At 45.5% G+C, this 17,333-nt stretch overlaps 1 protein-coding gene across 2 annotated transcripts in view; it reads right to left on the reverse strand.

The window, feature by feature from the left end:
• The window catches only part of GMIP (GEM interacting protein), a 33,951-nt gene that overhangs the window by 8,439 nt on the left and 8,179 nt on the right, over window positions 1-17,333 (reverse strand). For both annotated transcript variants that reach the window (XM_030197111.1, XM_030197112.1), the window contains 9 exons: window positions 11,047-11,140; window positions 9,637-9,703; window positions 9,194-9,260; window positions 8,585-8,710; window positions 7,122-7,186; window positions 6,181-6,291; window positions 5,476-5,556; window positions 3,882-4,070; window positions 513-650 (listed from right to left, as the gene is read on the reverse strand). In XM_030197111.1, coding sequence (XP_030052971.1) covers window positions 513-650; window positions 3,882-4,070; window positions 5,476-5,556; window positions 6,181-6,291; window positions 7,122-7,186; window positions 8,585-8,710; window positions 9,194-9,260; window positions 9,637-9,703; window positions 11,047-11,140 — 938 coding nt within the window. The remainder of the gene's footprint in view (window positions 1-512; window positions 651-3,881; window positions 4,071-5,475; window positions 5,557-6,180; window positions 6,292-7,121; window positions 7,187-8,584; window positions 8,711-9,193; window positions 9,261-9,636; window positions 9,704-11,046; window positions 11,141-17,333) is intronic.

Here is a 17,333-nt window from a genome sequence, read left to right on the forward strand (position 1 = left end):
GAGATGGCTAAGTGGGAGACCTGTGAGAAGCAAGTAGTCTAAGCGAGAGGTGATAAGAGTGTGGATGAGGGTTCTGGTAGTGTGCTCAGAAAGGAAAGGGCAAATTTTGGTGATATTATAGAGAAAGAAACGACAGGTTTTAGCAGTCTGCTGAATATGTGCAGAGAAGGAGAGGGAGGAGTCGAAGATGACCCCAAGGTTACGAGCTGATGAGACAGGAAGGATGAGTGTTATCCACAGAAATAGAGAATGGGGGAGGAGGAGAGGTTGGGTTAGGGGGAAAGATAAAGAAGCTCATGGTCTTGGTCATGTTTAGTTTCAGATGGCGCTGAGACATCCAGGCAGCAATGTCAGACAGGCAGGCTGATACTTTGGCCTGAATTTCGGCTGAGATTTCTGGTGTGGAGAGGTAGATCTGGGAGTCCCTACACAAGCCTGTGTGTGGCAGAGGGGGTGGGGTCCTGTCCTTAGCAGACTGTCCTGACTACACAGGGCTGGGACAGGAAACTCACCTCCTTCAGCACCTGGTCCCCCTGGTAGATGAGTTTGCGGATGTGGGACACAGTCCTTTCTCTCACTTTCTCCAGATCTTGCCGGTGGCGGTTGGCATCACTGACACATGTCCGGTAGGCAACCTCTGCATCCTTGGCCTATAGGTGAAAGGGAAGGAACACAAAGCAGGAATGGAGGAGGGGGAGAGTTATAAGCCAGACCCTACTAATCTTAGCTTACAAGAAACAGGGGCCCCCCTCTATCGATGTCCTTGCTAGAGCCTGGAGACCCCCAGGACAATGTTAAGCACATCTGACCTTTGCAGATGACCTCTCCCACACATTTTACACTACTACTACTCATCATTTCTACAGTGCTACTAGACGTACGCAGCACTGTACACTTGAATATGAAGGGACAGTTCCTGCTCGCCAGAGCTTACAATTTAATCAAGACAGACAAACAGGACAAATAAGAGATAAGGGAATTACTTAAGGTGGGAATTATAAAACAGACATGGGTACTGGGCAAGTGAATTGGGGTTGGGAGTTAAAAGCAGCCTCAAAAAGGTGGGTTTTTAGCCTAGATTTGGACAGACACGTGGGATCTCTTAGGGAAAGGAGGAGATAATGGTGCTATGGATGGGCAGACTGGATGGGCCATTTGGCTGTTATCTGCTGTCATGTTTCTATGACTCCAAGGTTATGAGCTGATGAGACAGGGAGGATAAGTATGTTATCCAGCGATAGAGAATATGGGGAAGAGGAGAGGTTGGTTTAGGGAGAAAAATAAGGAGCTCAGTCTTGGTCATGTTTAGTTTCAGATGTTGGTGAGACATCCAGGCAGCAATGTCAGGTAGGCTGATACTTTGGCCTGGATTCCTGCTGAAATTTCTGGTGTGGAGAGATAGATCTGGGAGTCATCAGCATAAAGGTGATACTGAAAACCATGGGATGAGACCAGAGTACCAAGGGAGGAAGTATAGATGGATAAAAGAAGAGGTCCCAGGACAGATTCCTGAGGAACATCAACTGATATTGGGATAGAAATGGAGAAGGATCTGCAGAGCATACTCTAAAAGTGTGATGGGAGAGATAAGAAGAAAACCAGGAAAGAACAGAGCCCTGAAATCCAAGTGAGGAGATTGTATCAACAGTGTCGGATAGATCAAGAAGGATGAGGATAGAATAGAGACCTTTGGATCTGGCCAGGAACAGGTCATTAGAGACTTTAGCAAGAGCTGTTTCAGATGAATGTAGAGGGCGAAAGCCAGATAGAAGTGGATCAAGAATAGCTTGAGATGAAAGAAAGTCAAGACAACGGTGGTGAACAGCATGTCCAAGTATCTTGGATAAGAAAGGGAGGAGGGAGATGGGGTGATAGTTGGAAGGGCAGATAGGGTGTAATGAAGGGATTTTGAGGAGTGGTGTAACTACGGCATGTTTGAAGGCATCAGAAACAGTCGCAGTGAAAAGATTGAGGATATGACTGATAGAAGAGAGAGACAGTAGGAGAGAGAGTGATAAGTAGATGGGTAGGAATAGGATCAGTGGAACATGTAGTCAGTTTGGAGAAGGAAAGAAAATGTGTAGTTTCCTCTTCAGTGATTTCAGAAAAGGAGGCAGGTGTTGAAGGAGGGTTGACAGAATGGACTGGGGGAAGGAGAGGTGGAGGTGACTTGATTAAGAACTCAAGGTTAATCTTGTGAACCTTATCATGAAAGTACTCAGCCATAGTCTGGGTGGAAAGTGAAGGGGGAGTTGGAGGTGAAGGCACTTTGAGGAGAGATTTCAGTGTGGCAAAGAGACGCTGAGGGTTTGAGCCAAGAGAGTTTGTCAAGTGGATTTAGTAGTCCTGTTGGGCAAGTGAAAGAGCAGACTGGAAGGAGATCAACAAGAATTTGAAATGAATGAAGTCAGCATGGGCATAGGATTTTAGCTAAAGGTATTCAGCAGATCGGGCACAGGAACGTAGGTAGTGGATTGTAGAGGTCAGCCAAGGCTGGGGTTTGGTACTCCTTACAGAACAGGAAATGGGAGGAGGGAGAGTATCCAGAGCAGAAGAGAGACAGCCTCATTGACAGACCTGGATAACATAGTGGTTGAGAAGAGGGATGAAACACTGGTGGAGAGAGTGCAAGAGTCAATAGCCTGAAGATTCCTAAATGTATAGATGGAGATTGGACGGGACTGGGGGGGAGGGTGTTTAAGCGTGAAGGTTATCAAATGATGGTCAGAGAGGGAAAGAGCTGAGGTGCAGAAACTGGGGCGTGAACAGTTGGAAAAGAAGACAAGATGAAGACAGTGGCCATTCTGGTGAGTAGGGATAGTAGAGCACAGCTGTAAATTGAAGGAGGATGTTAAAGCGAGAAACTGAGAAGCATAAGAGTCAGATGGATCATTAGCATGAATGTTAAAATCCCCAAGAACGAGGAAAGGAGATGAGGGTTCGAGAAAGAAGGAAAGCCAGGAGTCAAAGTTGCTGAGAAAGAAAGAAAGGGACTTATCGGGGGGGGGGGGGGGGTCAATAAATGACTGCTACTTGGAGAGGCAGAAGAGTGAATAAACAGAGGGAGTGGACTTCAAAGGAAGAAAAGCAATGAGTGAGGTGGAAGAAGAGGTTGAAATGTACAAGAGGGTGAGAGTAGTATCTCGACGCCACCTCCGCAGTCAACCTGACTAGGTTTATGGGAGAAAAGGTAACCATGACACGGCAGCGGCTGAAGCAGAGTCTTCAGGGCAAAGCGAAGTCTCAGTTAGTGCAAGACAGGGGAGAGGAAAGGAACAAAAATTAGATTGGAGACATTGCGATGTGACCATGATTGGGATTAATATCCCTAGCGGAGAGCAGGAGAAGGAGCAAGAGAGTACGGAGAAGAGTAGGAGAGGCATGACGACAGTGACAAAGATGAGATTCACTCGGACAGAATGGAGATGGTTGAATGAAAGGAAGAAAATGTTGAAGCTTGAAAGCTGAGAAGAAGGGAGAAGACAAAAGGGATGGTGAGGTGATGAAAGCAGAAGGGTGAGCAATGTGGTTCTGAGACAGACGGTGGTTTCAGATGAAGAAGAAATTGTACTAGAGTCATTGGGAATAGCAGAAAGAAAATAAAACCTGTAGCGTGATAGATGGTGGAAGCACTAGGCACCTGGAGCAGAAGCCCTGGATGGTTCCGGGTGAACAACTTCTTTCCCAATCCCCTCAGTCCCACCAGTAAGGTCCCAGTTTAATTTTACAGGAGGACCATGTGGTCAGCTGTCTTTGAGGTGTATGGCCTGGTTGCTATAAATCAGGCCTGAGTGAATATTTGATCTCCCTTTTCCCCTGCTGGTCTTTGGTCTGCCACCCTGTTACCTATGCCCTACTTTAACTCTCCTTCCTCTCCTCACCTTCACCAGTGCGTCGTCACGGCTGCGCCGGCGTCTCTCCAGCTGCTTGCTGGCGCTGCCAGGGTTAGCACCAGCCATGGCCTGAAGCTCCTCCTCTGCCTTGACACTCAGCGCCTTTGCCTTCTCGGCTTCCTCGCAGCGCTGCAGGTACTGCAGCCGAGCCTTGCGCAGCGACACCAAGGAGTCATTCTAGAACAAGAACCGGGAGACGGCGTGATTCTGTTGTAAGCGTGGCCGATAGGGATGGGCATTTGTTTGCAACGATACTAGACATTTCAGCGATATACCCCATGTCGTTGCATGTTGTTATCAAACAAAAATGATCAGGAAAAAAACCCCCAACATTAGCATTTTTATCGTTTCTCGATAATAGTACACACTCTTGTGAGAAAGTGTGCATTATGTGCAAAGAGGACGCCCACTGCGTATGCACGAACTATTGGATATTCGCAAACCACTGTGCATGCACATACAGCGCACCGTCTTTCAAAAGAGGACGCACCCAGGCGTAATTTTCTACAGGTTGCCTAAGGTCAGGCATCGGGATGATGGGCGCCAAGCGTGAATTCTATAACCGCAGTTACAGACGTAACTGCCGTTACTGAATACTAGTGCAAGTCCACAGTTTCGTGTTTACGGTAGCTCAGTGGCTGGGGTAAATGGTCGCACCTATCTGTAGGCAGTTAGACATTCTAGAACCTGTACGTGTAAGTGGTAGACACTCCCCTGGCCCGCCAAGACAGCCCCAGCTCCACACCCCTCGCGCACTATGGATTTCCTGCACGCAATTTGTAGAATCTTGATTAGTACCAATTAACACAAGTTTATAGCATTAGAGAGTCAATGACTTTGCCCCCATGATGAAAAAATGGCCAAATGAAGACGACTAAAACAAACATTCCCAGAAATGACACAGGAAACATCCCTAGTAACACAACGTTTGCCACCTCCCACCCTGGGACAGGAAACAAGTCATGTGGCAGCACATTTGCCCTGTTCTGTGACGGTCTGTGTGTCTCAATCCAGTCCTCTCTCCGCACAAGGTCAGTTAATTTGTTACATTTGTATCCCACATTTTCCCACCTATTTGTAGGCTCAGTATGGCTTACATAGTACCGGAAAGGCCTTTGCAGGCTCCGGTCTGAACAAATACAGGGTGATGTTGTGATAAGATCAAATTAATGTGGCACAGCCACATTAGGGAATCGGAGAACGGAAGAGTTGTGTTATGTCCATTATGTGCTTTAGTTTGGTTGTATTGCAGAGATTAGGCATTTAAGTTGTATCGGTAGGGTATGCCTTTCAACATGCAGCTCCCAATGGGGACCTAGTGGTTAGATAATGATCTGAGGAGCCTGGGTTCAAATTCTACTCCACCACTAACATTCTTTGTCATCATGAGCAAGTCGTCATATCTCCCGTTGCCTCAGGATTGTAAACTCCTGGAGCAGGTACATATTATATCTGAATAATTATCACGACTGTACAGCTGCATATGTCCGGCAGTCTTCTAAAAATGCTAAGTATTATATATACGCAATCATCAGGGCCTTTATTTTAGCCCTGTTTTAAAAAAATCAAAATTGTTTTTTACCATTCTCTTTTGCCCCCTCTGCCACTGTTCTCGGAACTCCTTCCGCCATTTCTCGATCTCGTTTCGCTTTGCGATCAGAGACTGCGGAGTTGAACAAAAGAGGAAAAGTCACAGAGCAAAAGTACAGCAAGAAAAAAAGCAGTGGAAAAGCATCAGTGCCAGATGGAAAACTTAGCTAAGAAAAAGGCGGCATGGCCAGGCTTCCACCACCTGGACTCCAGCTTACAATGGATGGGGCTGAGTTGACCCTAGTGGTATGGCCTCGGGGTGAGTCACTTCCCGTGTGCCTCAGTGCTAATCCCCAACTCTGTCACTGACTCTTTGTGTAATCTCAAGGTTGAGTTACGCTATCTCCTTGTTCCTCAGTTCTGTTAATCCCCAGCTCTATCACTGATTTCCAGGTGAATCATTTTATCATCCTGTGTTTTGGTTCTAATTCACATTATCTGCCCTTAAACTCCTTAGTGGAGGGAGGAGAGGGGGTCACATCCTATCTCCTCTCACACCTTGAGAATTTCTCATGCAGCTCCAGTGCCAGAAATGAGCTACCTGTGAGGTAGTGCACCCCAGAGGTGGCTGCATGGAGGTTTCTGAACTGTTCTGCAGGAAATGACCACAGTGATCCTGCTTGTGACAAGGAGACGCTTCTACAAATCCCCTTGATGTTATTGCGAATTAGGCAACGGCCGTGGTAGCCATCCCTACCTGAGAGAACTTCTTTCCATTCAGAAGCGCAGCTGTGTCAGTGGTTGAGGTTGCGATTTTCACATCCTTCTCCATAACCATTGTGTAAATGTACTGGAGGGGCATACAGTCCTACAGGAGACAGGGAATGCCTCAGCAAAAACCACCTGGCAGAAGGGGCAGATTTTCGGCCAGTTCTAGAAGCAAGTGGGGAATCCTCAAAGCAGGATAAAGCTGAAGCTACGATAACCACAGTACAAAGGGGAAAAGGTGACAGAAACCAGGACTGAACTCCAAAACCTGATCCCTTACTAATGTTCATGAAATCAGCCAAAATGCCGTTTTTGGTTTCTTTTTAAGACTGATGTGAATGAGATGAAACATTTTACTACACAAAGTGCCCCTAACAAGGAATCAGAGAGAGTCTCAGCCGGTCCTGGTTTTACCTCTCGCTGGGACTTGTAGTTGGGTGGTCTCCCTAGAGAAACTGCAACCTATTGCATGCAAATCTCTCTCATGAATATTCATTGCGGATATCTTGAAAACCTGACTGACTGGGGTGCCTCCAGGACCAGGTTTGGGAACCAGTCCATGGATATAGCAGGTTGGGGTAAAGCCAGGACTGGGCAAACCTCCTCTGTTGACCTGGAACTGTGTAGTCACCAAATTATTGATGATATTCCTCACTGAAAATGTCCAAAAACTGTATTATTCTGCCTTATTGAGAAAACATCACATAGGAACCTGTATGACATCACAGCACTGTTTACTGGCATCTGCCAATGGGAAAGTGAGTTTTACCAAAGTTAATGACCTCACACTGCCAGCTGAGCTGCTGTTTAACTCTTACACTCCCCCCCCCCCCCCCCCCCCCAGTGAGCTCTTTCTTGCTTCTGATATCTGCTCTGATCAAGCTTTAGGAAGCAAGTGATTATGGAATTCTTGGCTGTGAACGATTTTACCTGCTGGTTGATCGCCCACCTGCCCGACTCGGCAATCTTGATGAGATTTCTGGCAAACTCACATTCTGTGGAGAAGAAACAAAGGGTTACAGTAAACAAACTGGAGGGTTAGGAGCTCATAGGGCACAATGGCAGAGAGAAGATGCACTATGACTCCAATACCCTATATTTTTATTTATTTATTTATTTGTTACATTTGTATCCCACATTTTCCCACCTATTTGTAGGCTCAATGTGGCTTACATAGTACCGGAGAGGCGTTTGCAGAAACACACCCTATATATATAACAACGTACAAAGAAGTTATCACACATCCTATAGATACAATATCATAAATGAAGGATATTACATACTCTATAGATACAATACCATATGTGGACGTTATCACCCAAGGAGGTTATCACATAACTTATAGATACTATACCATACAAGGAGGTTATCACATGACCTAATATAAAATACCATACAAGGAGGTTATCACATAACCTATAGATACTATGCCATACAAGGAGGTTATCACATGACCTAATATAAAATACCACACAAGAGGTTATCACATACCTGATACATACAATTCCGTACAAGGAGGTTATCACATAACCTATAGATACCAGATCATACAAGAAGAATATCACATAACCTCCTTGTATGATATGGTATCTATAGGGTATCACATGCCCTACATATAAAATACCATACACACATGCCTTACATATAAAATACCTTACAAGGAGGTTATCACATAACCTATAGATACCATATCATACAAGGAGGTTATCACATGACCTAATATAAAATACCATACAAGGAGGTTATCACATACCCTATAGATACCATATCTCACAAGGAGGTTATCACATGCCCTACATATAAAATACCATACAAGGAGGTTATCAAATAACCTACAGATACCATATCATACAAGGAGGTTATCACATACCCTATAGATACCATATCATACAAGGAGGTTATCACACACCCTATAGCTACAATACCATACATGGATGTTATCACACACAATATCATACAAGGAGGTTATCACATACCCTATAGATACTATACTATACCATACCATACAAGGAGGTTATCACATACCTTATACATACAATACCATACAAGGAGGTTATCACACACCCTATAGCTACAATACCATGCATGGACGTTATCACACACAATATCATACAAGGAGGTTATCACATACCTTATACATACAATATCATACAAGGAGGTTATCACACACCCTATAGCTACAATACCATGCATGGACGTTATCACACACAACATCATACAAGCAGGTTATCACATTAGATACAATATCATACAAGGAGGTTATCACACACTCTACAGATATAATACGGTGAATGGAGATTATCAGAGCAGGTCTCAATATAAAAGGTTTTCATCAGAGATGGATATGTGGTAATAACAGAAGATATAGTTTAGGCAGAAGATGTGGTGTATACCGTAAATCAGGCGTTTATCCATCCAACTAAGCAGTTCCTTGGCATATTTGCACCACTTTTTTGCATAATCCAGAGCAAAGTCCACCCCGCCCTCACACTTTATCAGGATGTCGTCCGGACCCTCCACTGGCAAAAAAGAAATGGAAATAATATCACTGGGAGTCAGTTCTAGCAATGGCAGAGGTAAAGATCCACTAGTGCAGTACTACCCTGCAGTGTGAACGCTAGAAGTACAGCATCTCCCCTAGCACCGCCCTGCAGTATAAACTGTGGAAGTACGGCATCTCCCCTGGCACTGCCCTGCAGTGTGAACGCTACAAGTACAGCACCTCCCCTGGCACCGCGCTGCAGTGTGAACAGTGGAAGTACAGCATCTCCCCTGGCACTGCCCTGCAGTGTGAACACTACAAGTACAGCACCTCCCCAGGCACCGCGCTGCAGTGTGAACAGTGGAAGTACAGCATCTCCCCTGGCACTGCCCTGCAGTGTGAATGCTGGAAGTACAGCATCTCCCCTAGTACTGCCCTGCAGTGTGACTCCTGGAAGTACAACACTCTAGTGGCAACACTTTCCTATCAGCAGTCTTCCGAAAAGAAGAGTTTACATTACCAGCAGTTGTACTTAAAGCTTTTCCTTCAGAAGTGCTGTGGAATTCACCCATCAAAGCTTCATCAGACTATAGAAAAGAGAAGTGAGGGATCAGTGCATGCCATAATATCACTGGCTCCTGCTGAACGCTACCACTATACCCCACGCCCTTCCCATCACTACCCCAGGGTAAAATGTGGCAAACAAACCTGTTAAACTTCTCCCTCTATCTTTCCTCATGCAACACTCTCTTATAGCTGTAAGAAGACTTCATTGAAAAGTTCTTCACCTCTGCAAGGTGGAAATGTGTTCACACCTCCAATGTACCTGATGCAACTGAGACAGCAGCTTTCACAGCCACTCACAAGGAGAAAACGTGCAAAGGAGGACTTCTGAAACAGGTTAACAGCCTGTCCCCTGGAAGGTGGATTCACTCTGCAGTGCTGACAACATGGCTAACCTACCGGCAGCTCTTCCATCGTGTCCCCTGATGTGGTATTACTAATGTCTCCCACGAGCATCTCAACAGTCCTGCGAGACACAGACAGAAAGGGAATCACACAGGAAGAGATCTATGGTTAATGCTGGAGTACAAAACAACGCTAGTGAGGGTTGATCTGCTATTTTTCATGCATAGAGGGCCATAAAGAGCATGAAAACCATAGCACTTCAGGGCACATTTCTGGCCCTCAGGAGAGAAAAGAAGGGGTCATTTCCACTGATTTCTTTTTTTATTTTTTATTGGGAGTGGAAACAACACTATCGGGCTCATTTTCGAAAGAGAAGGACGCCCATCTTTCGACACAAATCGGAAGATGGACGTCCTTCTCACAGAAACATCCAAATCGGTATAATCGAAAGCCGATTTTGGACATCCGAACCCCAACTGCTTTCCGTCGCAGGGACGGCCAAAGTTCCTGGGGATGTGTTGGACTTGGGCATGCCTAACACACGGACGTCCTCGACCCATAATGGAAAATAAAAAGGGCGTCCCTGATGAACACTTGGACAACTTTACCTGGTCATGTTTTTCTTACGACCAAGGCACAAAAAGGAGCCCAAAATGACCAGATGACCACAGGAGAGAATCGGGGATGACCTCCCCTTACTCCCCCAGTGGTCACTAACCCCCTCCCACCCTCAAAAAACATCTTTCAAAATATTGATTGCCAGCCTCAGATGTCATACTCAGCTCCATCACAGCAGTATGCAGGTCCCTGGAGCAGTTTTAGTGGGTGCAGTGCACTTCAGGCAGGCGGACCCAGGCCCATCCCCCCCCACCTGTTACGTTTGTGGAGGAAACAGCGAGCCCTCCAAAACCCACCACAAACCCACTGTACCCACATCTAGGTGCCCCCTTTCACCTGTAAGGGCTATTGTGGTGTACAGTTGGGGGTAGTGGGTTTTGGGGGGCTCAGCACACAAGTTAAGCGAGCTATGTACCTGGGAGCAATTTATCAAGTCCACTGCAGTGCCCCCTAGGGTGCCCAGTTGGTGTCCTGGCATGTCAGGGGGACCAGTGCACTACAAATGCTGGCTCCTCCCAACATTTATGAGATGGACGTCCTTGGATTCGAAAATCTCTGAAAATCAGAAGCGTCCATCTCTAGGGATGTCCAAATCTAGGGACGACCAGATTTCAGGCTTTGGACGTCCCTGACCGTATTATCGAAACGAAAGATGGACGTCCATCTTGTTTCGAAAATACAGGTTTCCCCGCCTCTGGACCGGGACATTTTGCAAGGACGTCCAAATCAAAACTGGATGTCCCTTTCGAAAATGCCCCTCCACAAGGTTCTCTATAATATCTGAACATTTGTTGTTCTGTGTGAAGGAGGCTGAGGCCATAGACAGGAGTTGGCTTTTGTACTCACTCATTTCCCAGGCAGATCTCTAAGGCGTCAAGACCGCGGAAAATCTCACTGTAGCGTTTCTTGTTTTCTGACGTTGCTCCCTGGCTGCTGAGACCTGCCCAAACAATGATTCCAGAGAAAGAGCATTAGATGGATGGAAAACACTTAATTGTGCATTAAGAAAGCATATCATTCCAGATGGGAATAAGATTTACGAATTGGCAATCACTTTGGATTCATGCGTGCAATGAGAATATACAATGAGTGGTCAGTGTTTGTAGCTATAATATTTACAGAGTGGTCAGTTTAAAGGATCAGTGTGTATAATGACAATATTTACAGAGTGGTCAGTGTGTATAATGATAATGTATGCAGAGTAGTCAGTGTCTGGATGGCTTCCTAAAAGAAAAGTCCATAGACTCAATGTGTGAAACCTTTTTAAACCCTGCTAAACTGACTGCTTTTACTACATTCTCTGGCAAAGAATTCCAGAGTTTAATTAGAATTCTTTGCCAGAGAATGTAGTAAAAGCAGTTAGGTTAGCAGGGTTTAAAAGAGGTTTGGCTAGCTTCCTAGAAGTCCATAAGCCATCATTAAAATGGACTTAAGGAAAATCCACTGCTTATTTCTAGGATAAGCAGCATAAAATGTATTGTACTGTTTTGGGATCTTCAGGATGCTGGGCTTGATGGACCTCGGTCTGTGCCAATATGGCAATACTTATGTAAGAGATCAGTATATATAATTATAATATTTACAGAGTGTTCAGTGTGTGTAATGATAACTTACACAGAGTGGTCAGTCAAAGGGATCAGTGTTTATACTGATAATATTTACAGAGTGGTCCGTATACAGAGACCAGTGCGTGTAGGGGCGTAGCCAGACAACAGATTTTGGGTGGGCCTAGGGAAGAAGTGGGTGGGCACCAATTGTTCTCCCCCCCCCCCCCCAACCAACACCCAAAAAATATCTCAGCTGGTGGGAAAATTCTTCTTTCCACCTTGGCAGTCTGCAGCAGGCATGCGGTGAAACTGAACATACGCAGGTGCCAGTATCATGGAGAGTAGCGTTTTCGGTACCATCTGGAGGAAGTCTTCAGCTGGCCGAGCTTGGGATCCCACAGCTACTACTAAATGTGTGCTACTGTTGGGTAGGCCTGAGCCCTAAGTGGGTGGGCCCCGGCCCATCCAGGCCCACCTGTGGCTACACCACTGGCATGTAGTGATAATTGTAGCAGAACTGTCATTATTGTGGATATGGTGATGTTATTTACAGAGTGGTCAATGTACAGGGGGGGGGGAGCACGGCCGTGCCTAGGGTCTCTGGCGCCCCCCTGCAGCCTATCAGTTGGCGCCCCCCCTGCAGACTATCAGTTGGCGGCGGCGGCGCCCCCCCCCCCCTCCCCGTGAAAATGATCGCTCACCACTTGCCACACTGACAGGAATTGTCAGCAATATTCTTAGAAAGAAATTGCTATACATTGCAAAATAAGATAGCAGATGTAAATTCTCAAAGTGGACATATTCCACACACTAAAATGAAAATAAAATGATTTTTTTTCTACCTTTGTTGTCTGGTGACTTTCTTTTTCTGATCATGCTGGCCCAGTATCTGATTCTGCTGCTATCTGTCCTCTTAACTCCGTTTCCAGGGCTTCCTTTCCATTTATTTCTTTCCTTTTTTCCTTTCTTCTTCATTTCTGGTCCTCAGCTTCTGCCTATTTTCTTCATCCATGTGCAGTTTTTCTCCTCTCTTCCTTTTCCCTCATTTCATCTCCTTCATCTCTCTTCCCTCCCCTCTATGTCCAGCAATTTCTCCTCTCTCCCTGAGCCCTGCCCTCCCAATCCATGCCCATCCATGCTCCTCTGTCACCTGCCCCCTCCATTCATCCCTATCCAGCAATTCCCCTCTCTCCCTGAGCCCTGCCCTGCAATCCATATCCATCCATGCCCATCTGTCCCCTCCATTCATCCCTATCCAGCAATTCCCCTCTCTCCCTGAGCCCTGCCCTCCCAATCCATGCCCATCCATGCTCCTCTGTCCCCTGCCCCCTCCATTCATCCCTTTCCAGCAATTCCCCTCTCCCTGAGCCCTGCCCTCCCAATCCATGCCCATCCATGCTCCTCTGTCCCCTGCCCCCTCCATTCATCCTTTTCCAGCAATTCCCCTCTCTCCCTTCCATGACCCCCCCTCGCATCCATGCTCCTCTCTCTCCCATGTCCCAGCCTGGCCCGCCCTCTTCTCCCCCCCCCCTTCGCATCCATGCCCCCCCCCTTCGCATCCATGCTGTCGTTTCTCCCCTGCCCTCCTGCTCCCATTGTTCAACTGCCCACCCTCTTCTCTCCCCCCAACATCCCTTTTCTTTTTTTTTTTTCTTTTTAAATTTATTTTTTCTTTTTAAATTTACCTCCGTGGCGGTTCCGGCAGCGCAGCGTCAGGGAAGGAGGCGGCGCTCCCGACGTCTAGCCTTCCCTTCGCTGTGTTCCGCCTTCTTCTGACGTCATCCTTGACGTCAGAAGAAGGCGGAACACAGCGAAGGGAAGGCTAGAGACGTCGGGAGCGCCGCCTCCTTCCCTGACGCTGCGCTGCCGGAACCGCCACCACGGAGGTAAATTTAAAAAGAAAAAAAAAGAAAAGGGATGTTGCGGGAGGGTGAGCGAGGTGAGCATGGTGCGGCGGCGCCCCCCAGAGGGAAGCGCCCCCCTGCCATGCTTACCTCGCTTACCGGGTTAGCACGGCCCTGGGGGGGGAGGAGGGTAGTGAATGCAGAGGTTTTGTTTCAGAGGAGCCGGTGTACATGATTTGCGATGTGTTAAAGGGGATCTGCACAGACTTACACCTTGTGACTTTTTTTTCCACAACAATGTGAAAGTATTAGATGCAAAGTGCTGATATTACACATGGAAGGCTTTCTTGCCTCAGCTCCCAGGAAACAGGATGTGGTGATATGACATAAAAGAATCATTGCTTTCAGCAAATAGCTACAGTTCGCAAGGACTAGTGGATTTACCATCAAACTGCGGGGCCCTTTTACAAAGGCGTGTAAGCGTCCAACGCGCGTCAATTTGGAACTACCATGTTCCCCGGGCGGCAATTCCATTTTTTTTACGCGCATCCAAAAATATTTTTTATTTTCTACCATGTGGCGCTAACCGGACGGTCATCAGCAGTATACTCGTGTTGACGATAATCGCCCGGTTAACACGTGAGACCTTACCGCTAAGTCAGTTTTTATTTTGCCGCACGTCTATTTCCGCCAGAAAAAAAAGGCCTTTGTTTTTTTTCGGGTGCGCCAAAAAATGGACTCACACACGTCCAATACACGCGTCTGCAACGCACCTTAGTAAAAGGACCCCTGAGAATATGGCAGCTGAGTTGGAATCTCCCTTAGCGACACTGGTTCCGAGTAGTAAAATGGAAAGGAGGGGCTTAATGGGAATGGTTGATCTAGTCCTGGTTTTACTTCATTTGCATGCGGGGAAATGTAGTTCTACAGAATCCATGCCTACAGCTGGGACAGAGCTGATGAAAGTTGAGATCGATCTGGACAGGCTGTCACCCCTACACTAATTGCTCCTCAGCATCTGAATATAAAAATATTACAAGCAGAAAAACTTCCTCACGAGCACAAAATTGATTACACAGTTTAACCACAGTGATAACTTCAGTTCATTGGCTGCTGGCAGGAGGGTATAAGATAGACTATAAGGGAGCCGATGTTAGTCTCATAGAAACATAGAAAAATGATGGCAGATAAAGACCATGTGGCCTATCCAGTCGGCCCATCCAAGCCATCTACTCTCCCTATCACTCCCTTACAGATCCTGTAGACTTGTCCCAAGCTGTCTTGAATTCAGATACTGCTTTCATCACCACCACTTCCACCAGGAGGCCTTTCACAAATTCACCAGAGATGAAGAATATAAGCCAGGCTGCTGAAAGCCTGCTTTGAGAAGTATCTTTCACTCAAATTCATAATTCCTAACAAGCGATATGTCCCTGTTGTGTACACTGACGAACATTTATAAATAATGATCACTGCTCTGTGCCTGTACAGTACAGTGTACACTAACGGACATTTATAAATAATAATCATTGCTCTTTGTACAGTGCTGTATACACTGACAGACATTTATAAATTGACGGACATTTATAAATAATAATTACTGCTCTGTGACTGTACAGTACAGTGTACACTGATGGACATTTATAAATAATAATCATTGCTCTTTGACTGTACAGTGCTGTATACACTGACAGACATTTATAAATTGACAGACATTTATAAATAATAATGGCTGCTCTGTGACTGTTCAGTGCTGTGTACACTGACATTTATGAATAATAATCACTGCTCTGTGACTGTACAGTACAGTGTACACTGACGGACATTTATAAATAATAATCACTGCTCTTTGTACAGTGCTGTATACACTGACAGACATTTATAAATTGACGGACATTTATAAATAATAATGGCTGCTCTTTGACTGTACAGTGCTGTGTACACTGACGGACATTTATAAATAATAATTACTGCTCTGTGACTGTTCAGTGCTGTGTACACTGACGGACATTTATAAATAATAATCACTGCTCTTTGTACAGTGCAGTGTACACTGATAGAATTTTGTAATAATAATCACTACTGTTCCACTGATACAGAACAGGAAAGTCAGTGAAGAACAGATGCTGGAGGGTGTAAATGGAAGTGAAATACCCATTCCCACCCCCCCCACCCCCATTTCTCTACAAGATCAAAGACTGTTTATGGTGTTCACCACATACACACCAGACACGTCCTACAAACTGTTCACCTGCTGCCATCTGAAACCGGACATGTTGAGCTGGGGTGTCCTGCGCAACGGGTCACCACTTTCTCCCAACGAAAGGGCCCAAAAGAAGCCTTAAAGCTACAGTTCACTCACTATGGCTTCACTACTCAAACTGAGTTTTTATTTCCATTTCTCCTTTGCCTTTCTCCTTTTAAAAATCCATCAAAATGCAGTTTATCTGTCCAACTGCTGTTTCCTCTCATCCATCCTGATCTCCGTGCTTTAGCTGTGCCCACAGTACCCCACTGCCGCGCATACAGCCTCATGATCCCACAGGTGTGCTTCTAATCCCAGGCTGCACCACACAGTGCACTGAGCCAGCCATGATCCCATGGTGCATATGAAGCACAGGGCATATCACTGTTTCATTCCTTGCGCATCCCTGGGGCGTGTTAAAGTATCAAGCCATCCCAGGGTTCACAGCCTTGTTCTGTGAGAGCCCACCTTCAATCCCATGGTGTCTACCTGTCATCTGTTCTACCATGAGTGATAATATAAAAAACAGAAGAAACTAGTCTTCGCAAAAAAAGCAAAATTGCAAACCAAAACAGCGAAGATGACTAAAAGAAAAAAATTAAAAAGTCGAAAACTGAAAAAGACGTGTCAGGTAAAAATCCAGTTAAAAAATACGATTTTAATGGTCAATAAACAAGATGTAAAATCCATATACAATCAAAATGTTCAAAAATCAAGATAAAAATCCATATACAATTAAAATGTTCGGTGTGCAAGACTCGACACAGCTGTGTTTCAGCCTAAAAGGCCTGCATCAGGAGTCTCAATATCAGATATTTTGTTTCTTGTATCTTTCACCATCAGATATGATAAACCTTGTATTCGTCTTTCAATTGTTGATTTTGTATTGAAGCTGTAGCGCCTCTTGAATCAGACTCTAATAATACTCTTGAAAACCGATCCGGGTTCCCACTCGAGATTAGATAATTTTCAAGAGTATTATTAGAGTCTGATTCAAGAGACGCTACAGCTTCAATACAAAATCAACAATTGAAAGACGAATACAAGGTTTATCATATCTGATGGTGAAAGATACAAGAAACAAAATATCTGATATTGAGACTCCTGATGCAGGCCTTTTAGGCCGAAACACAGCTGTGTCGAGTCTTGCACACCGAACATTTTAATTGTATATGGATTTTTGATCTTGATTTATGAACATTTTGATTGTATATGGATTTTACATCTTGTTTAAGTATCATTAGTGATCCCAGGGTGCAGATTCACCACACTTCACTGGGCTGGTGTTTCCACAAAGCCTCTATCTATCTTGTGCAAATTGCACAGCCTTGTCCGCACAGGACTCTGTCATTAAAGCCATGCCAGGTGATGGTGGAAATCTAATATCTCATATCCTGCTGTTCCAGGAGAGGACTAGGTTTTTTTTTTCACCCAAAGTAGCACCATGTGATGTCAGGGACGCCCTTCTCATCGTGACCTCACCAGCTCCAAAATCCT

Source organism: Microcaecilia unicolor, chromosome 3 (genome assembly GCF_901765095.1).
Source record: "Microcaecilia unicolor chromosome 3, aMicUni1.1, whole genome shotgun sequence".
In the NCBI taxonomy this organism is placed as follows: Eukaryota; Metazoa; Chordata; class Amphibia; order Gymnophiona; family Siphonopidae; genus Microcaecilia; species Microcaecilia unicolor.